At 36.3% G+C, this 8932-nt stretch overlaps 4 protein-coding genes across 4 annotated transcripts; 2 read left to right on the forward strand and 2 right to left on the reverse strand.

The window, feature by feature from the left end:
* Nucleotides 1-264: 264 nt before the first annotated feature.
* Nucleotides 265-1917, forward strand: LOC111206474. The gene is made up of 2 exons (XM_022703432.2): nucleotides 265-1064; nucleotides 1580-1917. Exons 1-2 carry the CDS (start codon nucleotides 566-568, stop codon nucleotides 1657-1659), a joined length of 579 nt encoding a protein of 192 aa, XP_022559153.1. The 5' UTR covers nucleotides 265-565; the 3' UTR covers nucleotides 1660-1917.
* Nucleotides 1918-2057: 140 nt separating this feature from the next.
* On the forward strand, nucleotides 2058-5028 carry LOC106452812 (ankyrin repeat, PH and SEC7 domain containing protein secG-like). The gene is made up of 11 exons (XM_022703431.2): nucleotides 2058-2230; nucleotides 2483-2545; nucleotides 2612-2782; nucleotides 2869-3000; nucleotides 3344-3483; nucleotides 3572-3658; nucleotides 3752-3877; nucleotides 3953-4252; nucleotides 4346-4516; nucleotides 4601-4680; nucleotides 4761-5028. Exons 1-11 carry the CDS (start codon nucleotides 2200-2202, stop codon nucleotides 4819-4821), a joined length of 1362 nt encoding a protein of 453 aa, XP_022559152.1. The 5' UTR covers nucleotides 2058-2199; the 3' UTR covers nucleotides 4822-5028.
* A 275-nt stretch (nucleotides 5029-5303) lies between these two features.
* LOC106345598 (pathogenesis-related protein PR-4) lies at nucleotides 5304-6365 on the reverse strand. The gene is made up of 2 exons (XM_013784774.3): nucleotides 5997-6365; nucleotides 5304-5660 (listed from the first exon to the last, which is right to left on the reverse strand). The coding sequence occupies exons 1-2, from the start codon at nucleotides 6255-6257 to the stop codon at nucleotides 5496-5498; spliced, it is 426 nt and encodes a 141-aa protein (XP_013640228.1). The 5' UTR covers nucleotides 6258-6365; the 3' UTR covers nucleotides 5304-5495.
* A 1077-nt stretch (nucleotides 6366-7442) lies between these two features.
* LOC106452811 (pathogenesis-related protein PR-4B) lies at nucleotides 7443-8517 on the reverse strand. Its single transcript, XM_013894987.3, has 2 exons — nucleotides 8207-8517; nucleotides 7443-7753 (listed from the first exon to the last, which is right to left on the reverse strand). Exons 1-2 carry the CDS (start codon nucleotides 8465-8467, stop codon nucleotides 7589-7591), a joined length of 426 nt encoding a protein of 141 aa, XP_013750441.1. The 5' UTR covers nucleotides 8468-8517; the 3' UTR covers nucleotides 7443-7588.
* Nucleotides 8518-8932: the final 415 nt, after the last annotated feature.

The raw sequence follows: 8932 nt of genomic DNA on the forward strand, positions 1-8932 counted from the left end.
TGTTAGTGAAGTTAAAAAGACCTGTTTTCTTTTCTTTTGGCACAAGCTATTACAACAAGAATTCGTTTTATCTAAATATAGAAACTCATAAACCATATTGTTTCGAAACTTGCCTTGATCGAAATAGACTAGGACTCTTTTCTTGGAATGGTCAAATAAATCTAAACAAAGAAGTTCCTAAAGATATGGTTGAGTCAATCATCAAATTTAAACAATAGAGAAAAATAGCTTACATAGAATTCAATGGTGGAAACTAACTTGCTATCCTCCATTAAAGCACCTCGAGTCTCCTCAAAGTTTATTTGGTCGGGTTGGGCAAAACCTAACAAGAAAAGGGCATAAAAAAACAAAGACATATCTGATCAACCCGACCCACTTTAACCTCTTTGTTGGCCGCGCTACATGTTCGCACGCGGCCATCTCACAAAGAACATATATTAAAAACACACAACATCATTCATAAGCTTATTAAAGCTTTGATAGTAATAAAACCAAGAAAGAAGAACCCTAAGTTGCATTCACAAGCCACATCTTCATAAAACATCAAGTGGTATAAATATAAAAAATGGTGAGAAGAAGAGACAACCTCACGTTATCAGTCTTAACACCGCCCCTCGGCGAGGCCAAAACGGCAGCAACAACTCCGGTGGCCTCACAGAAACCGAAAAAACGTTTATCGAAACAACTATCTATGTTGGAGACACCAAGAGACATTGCTTGGGAAAGAAGAAGACGTCAGATGATAATGATTCAAGAGAAGAAGATGCTTCACAAAGGAGTTTCAGACAATCTTAGTGAACAGACTAAACTGACTGATGAGGATTTAAACGAGCTTAAAGGATCCATTGAGCTAGGTTTTGGTTTCAATGAGGAAGCTGGACAAAAGCTTTGCAATACATTGCCAGCTCTTGATCTTTACTTTGCAGTGAACCGTCAGCTCTCTCCTCTCCCTTCACCTAACAGCAGCAGCCGTACCAGCAGCGCATCGTCATCAGCTTTCTCGATGAGTATACCTGGTAGTCCCAAGAAAACTGATTCAGATTCATTGAAGATAGTATGTCCAGGTAAAAAAAAGAGCTTATCATTTTGTTGCTTAGTTTTGAGTCATGAGTTTGAGTAGGCATGCAGGTTCGCTTACTTGGGGTTTTTAGGAATTTGGTTGGTTTGGTACTGCCAAAATCTCACCAAATTGAACCGATTTTTTTTCCTAGTTCGGTTCAACTTTTGGTTTGTTTGGTTTCAAAAAAATTTTACCAAAGTTTTTGAATTCGATTTAATTTAGGTTTAAATTGGTTAATAATTCAAAAAAAAAATTGGTCATGTTTATTTATTTTGGTTCAGATTTTGGTTAGTTCGGTGGAGGATTGTGGCTAAGATCAGTATAGTTACTAATTATTTTTTAGAAATCTGAATTAACCAATTACCAAACCAAATCAAAAACCAATTTGTTAATTACCGAATTGACCCAAACCTTCTACCGAATTGAACCGAAAACGAACTTTTCAGTTTTGTTCGGTTCAGTTAATAACTGGAGTCTGGAGGCCTAAATTTGAGTGCTCTTTTGTGGATATATTTGCAGGGGACAATCCTCAACAAGTGAAGCAGAGACTGAGACATTGGGCACAAGCAGTTGCATGCTCTGTGATGCAGACTTATTGATAAAGGCTTCAATCATTCAGATTTTCTGTTGAGAGATAGGAAGTTCAAGAATCCTTTAATCAAGATTCTGAAGAAACAAGAAAAGCATAAAAAAGATAGAGAAAGAAGATTTATGGTTGTGTATATATACTTTGTGCAAAGGGAACAAAAGATGAGAAAAAAACAAAGTCTTTCTTGTTCATAAACTGTATACCAAAAAAAAAAAGATTTCGATATTGGTCTTGGATTGGATAATTATAAAATGAGAAAAAATTCTTCTAATCTTTTGAGCCAATTTGCACGTTATTTTACTCACTAGTCAGAGTGTATTCTGTCACAAAATAAATTATTGGGTGTATTTTGTAATAATTAAAATATGTGAGGGTGTAAAATAAAAAAAACTTATCTCGAGTTTTTATAAAACCTAGAAGACAAAACCTTCTTCAGGTTGCTGGCATTCAGACAGAAACTTCGGTGTCGGCGAACGGAACTAACTCCTACACGACAAACCCACTTCAAAGTTCCATCAACTCATCGGAGAAGTAAGCTTAGTTATCTGCCATGGCTCCTGATGCTTCTACTGCTCTTGCAGGTCTGCTCTGCTCTCTTCCTTCCTCTATATGAATCTCTTGTCATTACAACGAGATTCCTTGATGGGTTCTGACACTTACCTCTAGTTGAACTGATCTGATGAAGAAAGATCGGTTCTTTTATTTATTATTGTGAAAATTTTCAATGTTATGGCCACAACTGGAACCAAAGAAGCTCAAATACTAATTGAGTCTCAGTGTTATGAATTGGTTATCGAAAGTTTGACACTTTGAATCTTAATTCTTATTTCTAGCGAGGGAGAAAGTTCAGCAGTTCCTGAATGCAGCTTGTACCGGAAACCTCGAGTTCCTCAAGAGTAAGTTCGTTAGATTCCTCAAGACACTGCATCTCTTTGTCTCTGATATATATCTTCACCAAGCAGATGTTGCTAAGCAGCTTGACGAAGGCAAAGGCTTGAAGACAACCGTGGAGAGTGTCAAAGACGCGAACAAACGCGGCGCGCTTCATTTCGCTGCGAGGGAAGGACAAACTGAGATATGCTGGTATCTATTGGAGGAGCTGAAGCTTGACGCTGACACAAAAGATGAAGCTGGTTCGTTTGTTTCCTTGTCTACTTTATAGCTCTATTATCATTTACTTTGAAACTTGTTATGTGAGATTGTAATGATGTTGTTTCAGGGGATACTCCGCTTGTTCATGCTGCTAGGCAAGGACAGGTTGGGACGGCGAAGTATCTTTTGGATCAGGGAGCTGATCCTAATATTGCTAGTGAACTAGGAGCTACTGCATTGCATCATGCGGCTGGGACAGGTTGGTTTCTAATTAGTATGTTGTAGTTTACTTCGTTTCAGGTCACCAAGTGTTGTGTTTTGCTCAGTGTTCTAAAAATCGGTTTAGGCAGCGCCTAAACAAAACGATTTTTCTTTTAAAATAGGATCGGTCTAGGCATCCGCCTAATTCATAATGCCTAAGTACCGCCTAACGATTTCTTTGAACATTTGGTTTTGATTATGCCCTGCCTAAACCGATTTTTGTAAAGCTGTTTTTCTTTTAAAATCGGATCAGTCTAGGCATCCGCCTAATTAATTATCCCATATAAATCGCTTAACTACCGTCTACCAATTTCTTGAACATTTGGTTTTGCTTATGACAGGGGAAATTGAGTTGCTAAAGGAGTTGCTATCTAGAGGTGTTCCTGTTGACTCTCAAAGCGAGTCTGGCACGCCATTGATTTGGGCTGCTGGCCACGACCAGAAAGATGCTGTGCAAGTCTTGTTAGAACACAAAGCTAATGTAACCTCTTGTTGTGTATATCTATATTCCACCTAAACCGTAGTTTTTCAATGAAACTAAAAGTTTGTTTTTATTAATGTTCTTGCAGCCTAACGCTGAGACCGAAGACAATGTCACACCATTGTTATCTGCAGTGGCAGCTGGTTCTGTGGCATGCACAAAGCTGTTGGCCATGGTTTGAGATGCTAGCTCCTAATCTGTAGTCTTGTCTTGTTTTTGGTTGCTATACACATCTTTAGATCAAAGCTTGGTTCTTATTTTGTTACAGGCACGTGCCAAAGCTAATGTTTTCGCTGGTGGTGCAACTCCGTTGCACATTGCTGCTGATATTGGAGATTTTGAGTTGATCATCATTTTACTTAAAGCTGGAGCTGATCCTGATCAGAAAGACGAGGTAAACATCTATTTGAGTTGATCATCTCTTTTGTTCACTTGATCCGTATGAAACACAGATTCTGTGGTTTTTCAGGAAGGCAATAGGGCATTAGAAGTTGCAGCTTTGAGAGAGAACAGAACGATCGTTGAGACTCTCATCCGCTTGACAACAAAACCTGAATCTGTTTCAGACTGGACTGTTGATGGAGTTATTGCTCACATGAAATCAAACAAAGAACAAGAGGACAACTCAAAATCTGGAGTGACTGTGATCAAGAAAGACCTTCCACAGGTCTCACCAGAAGCAAAGGCGAAAGCTGCAGAAGCAAAAGCAAGAGGACAAGACGCTTTCTACAGAAAGGATTACCAGATAGCCATTGACGCTTACACACAAGTATTCAACACTAAAATATACTTTTAAAACTCATAAGAAGATTCTTAGTTTATGTTCATTTTTGTGATTTTGTGGCGTTTTCTTTGAACATAGGCCATTGATTTTGACCCTACGGATCATACCTTCTTCTCAAACCGAAGCCTCTGCTGGTTGCTGTTAGGACAAGGTGAGCACGCCTTGTCGGATGCTAAAGCCTGCAGAGAACTAAAGCCTGATTGGCCTAAAGCTTGCTTCAGAGAAGGCGCTGCTCTTCGTTTGCTACAGGTAAAAAAAAAAAAACCATCTCACTTTCGTTGATTTTTGAACATGGAAACGGTATAAATCACTGAGTTATCGATGAATCTCCAGCGGTTTGATGAGGCAGCTAATGCTTTTTACGAGGGAGTGTTGCTTAGCCCTGAAAGCAAAGAGCTCATTGATGCGTTCAGGTTTGTTTGAAACACTCATGATGTTTGGTTTTTGTCGTTTTTTTTTACAAGATAGTTGATGTCTTTTGTTTATTCTACAGAGAAGCTGTAGATGCTGGAAGGAAGTTTCATGGCAAGGACAAGATTAAGGACAAATCATAAGATCTTCTGAGAGATGGCTCTGTTTAGTTTGTGTATGAAGTTTTGATCTTGGTTCTTACCTTTGTCTCTCCCCCTTATGCAGTTGTTGCCCATCTTAAGTGTACTAAAAACATTAGGAACAATGTTTTGTTTGTGCTTGAATTTTGTCATTTGTTAGGATTAACAGCTTTGATTTTTTTTTTAAATGGTAAAACTATAATTTTATTAGGAAATGGCAGAAAAAATATTATGACAATGATAGAAAATACAAAAAAAAAATATTATGACAATGATAAAAATTATCACCACTCTTAAATACTAAACCCAAAAAAAGTAAATAAAAATCTTTTTAACTTTTAATTCGTATTATTTGAGAATGTTCTTAGGTGACTATCTTTTAAAAATATATTATATTAATGCTATTTTCTATAAAAAAAATTGAGAACTAATTCTATAATATTTGTCTAATTTTATTGTGTTTTAGTTAACACTTTATTTGTTGATAGAAGACTAATAACATAGCTTGTCCGCCTTTGTATCACTTTATATCTTAGTAAGTTACACACAGACATACAATTATGATTTATCTTATTATATATGAAAGATTAAGCTCGTGGTATTTATTTTATTTTACAATATATGGTGATGATAATAAGATGCAAGACGGTGAATGTTGGGTGAAACTTGAAGGTCTTTCAGCAATTGACAAAGGCGTAGTTGACAATCATGTTCCCACGAGCGTATCCCTGACCGTTGGTGTCGAGCTGTTTGAAAACGCCATCGTCTAAGTCCAAACCACCGTTACTGCATTGATCCACGATTCTCACAGTAGCTTGTGCTCCGGTCGCAGTATTCGTTACCTGCATAACGTGAGGAAAAATCAGTCTTAATGTGTAAAAGGCGTTTCCAAACCGCGGTTTTGCTATGGATTAACTTAGTTATATTCAATGCGGTATTCAATTTTTTCCTCCAAAATATTATAATTCTATAAATAGAATAGAGTTTTATTTCAATTCTACTTTGTTTTTGAGTTAAAAAAATAGAATATTGAATAAAACAATATTATTATATAATTTTTGGAACAATCTCATTTTTAATGTATTAAAAATAAAAATGGAGTCGGACGATTAGAAAGTATTTTACTCTAAGCTTTGTTTAAAAATAAAAAGTAGAGTCTGGTTTGGAGATGTTGTTACTCTTAAGCATCTTCCGCAAGAATCACGACCACGCGGTCCAACCGGACCGCAAAAAGCTGTCCAGCCATACTTCCTACGCCATTCTAGCGGTTGGTTTCCTTTCCATGTCGAGCAATACGCACTTACTTTGTAAAGGTCCCAACCGTTTTGCTCGGGATAGTAGTAATGGTAAGTAGTTCTTACGTTAGAAGCTGTTTGAGCGGCTGCTGTAGCCGCAAACGCGCATAGCAAAATGAACACACATATGCTAAGTCTTGCCATTGGCTTATCTTTATATGTTTTGTTGTTTTACAATATATTGTGATAGAATTCAAAGATGGACGTATAAATTTATAGGGGAATTGCTATATTAAAAAGTTTGGACCGTTGTGAATAATTCACTTAGGATTTGAATTTTCAATGGATTAGTAGTCTTGGGAGATGGGCTATGGCGGCTCTTTCAAGCTTTGTGGTGCAAATGATCGGAATTTTGAGGTAATAAGATTGAGCATTTATTAGAGTGGACACATTTTATGTTACGTCTCTTTAGGCGTACGTGGTCCAAAGATTAAAAGTTTCCTGAATTTTTGGATCCGTTCATCAGCTACTTGCTGGCTGTTGCCTGTAGGTGTTATGTAATGAGTTTTACCTAAATACCTGAGTGCTGAGTATATATACTCTTTTTGTAGTAACTGTCTGAGTATATATATACTTCTGGAAGGTTTTATTATCCTATCTAAGATGTATGAGTATATTTATTTTGGGGACAACATGTATTTTTTTTTTGTGTCACCGGTTGGACCAACAAGATTCAATCGATATACTTTTGTGTGATGAGAAAAACCACAGATATAAATATTTAACCACTTACTAAATGCAATTTCTATTCGACAGCAGATAGGTGTATATTCAGATTAAATAATCAAATATATTCAATTTAAAACATTTTAGTATTTGATTTATGTAACTTAAAAATATTTTTATATTAAATGTAAATATCTATGACTAACAAGTTTTTTTTTGCTAAAAAAATATGACTAACTAGTTCGATCAATCCATCAATAAAAGTTAGAATTTTCATATATTTTTAGTTTTGTGAGACATATATGAATGATAAATTCTACTTTCCTTTCTAAATCAGCCAAAAGCCAACTTATCTTTAACATTTTGATCATGCATGTAGTACGTACGATTAACACTATTAACCTGGCATTTGAATTTTCAATGAATTACTAGTCTTGGGAATGTCTATGGCGGCTTGGTCGAGCTTTGCGGTGGAAATTATCGAAAGTTTTTGAGGTAAGAGAGCATTTATTAGAATGGTCACATGTTCTGTTGATCTGTTAGCCAAGCAGGCTTTAAATGCTTATGTACCGAACTTGGTTTGAGATTTGATTAAGAAAGTTGGTGCACAAAAAAAAAGAAGTCTATTTAGTCTTTGCGTGTTGTGTATCGTACGTACGTACGTAGTATTTAATCACATTATTTTATTCATCTTTATTATTTATTAAGATCAAGACATTTATTTTCTTTGTTTAACATTATTAGTTAAAGATAATAATACGGAGATGATATGATCAAAGATCATTAGATGAACTTGAACTCGATGAACTTCAACAGTTGACAAACTCGTAGTTGACATTTAAGTTGCCACGAGCGTATCCCTGCCCGTCTGTATCAATCTGTTTGAAGACGGCCTCGTCTAAGTCTAAACCCCCGTTACTGCACTGATCCACGATTCTCACCGTCGCTTGCGCTTGAGTCCCAGTATTTGTCACCTGCGCTTGCATATGTTTTTGGTTATGATCAGTGGCAGATGGATGAATGTAAATAGGTGGAGGCACATACATATAAAATATTTTTCAGTTGGAGGCATTTCATAGACACCATAAGAATTACTGAAGAAAATTTTAAAATGAGATGGGGGCACGTGTCCCCATAGCCATGGCTGTACGTCCCCCCCCCCCGTGGTTTTGATGTTACTTTCAAGACACTAAATAAAATATATGTATATGCACATCCACCACATTTTGAATAGGGCGTTTTTCAAAACATAACCTTTGAAATTAGTGTCCTAAAAATCGATATAGGTGACAAATCGATCATAAGCGAAATGGTTTTTCGGCCGATAAAAAATGATGTATCCGTTTATTCCCTAATTCTATATAAAGTGCATAACTTCCGCCTAATGCATTTTTTCAACATTGTTTGAAATAGATAAACTGACTTACTCTTAAGCATCTACCGCAAGAATCACGACCACGCGGTCCAGCCGGACCACAGAAAGCTGTCCAACCGTACCTCTGACGCCACTCAAGTGGTTGGTTCCCATCCCATGTCGAGCAATACGCACTTACTCGGTAAAGATCCCACCCGTTTTGTGCAGGGTTGTAGAAATGGTAAGTTGCTCTTACGTTATTAGCGGATTGAGCGGCTGTTTTGGCAGCAAAGGCACATAGCAACACCAACAAACATATGCTAAGTCTTGACATTTTTTATCTGCGTTGTTTTTTTGAGTTTAAAGATGCGGTGGATAGAATAAAGAATTTGATTAAACTCTATTTATAGGAAAGTAAAATACTATAAAATGACTAGTTTAGCCTAAAAGATGTGGACCGTTGTGTATACTTCTCTTTGGCGTTCATTTGAATATTCAATGTACTTCCTATTGTTGGAAGACTTTTCTAGTCGTTTGTTACACATTTTGTGGCTGTTGAACTTTCTTCAATTATAACTAATCAAAAAAAGGAAAGGAATTTTTTTTATCATATGTATAACTATAGATTATAACCGTAACTACAGACGGAATTTTACATTTATGCAAATATGGTTATATTATAGGATTTATTTAACACAACATTGTATCAGTCCTATTAAATTTAGATTTAATAATTAACTAGGGTAAGACAGGCGCATGGTAAATTTATATGAAAATTATTTAAGAAATATTGTATGGA

The sequence above is a fragment of the Brassica napus genome, chromosome C3, assembly GCF_020379485.1.
Source record: "Brassica napus cultivar Da-Ae chromosome C3, Da-Ae, whole genome shotgun sequence".
NCBI lineage: Eukaryota > Viridiplantae > Streptophyta > Magnoliopsida > Brassicales > Brassicaceae > Brassica > Brassica napus.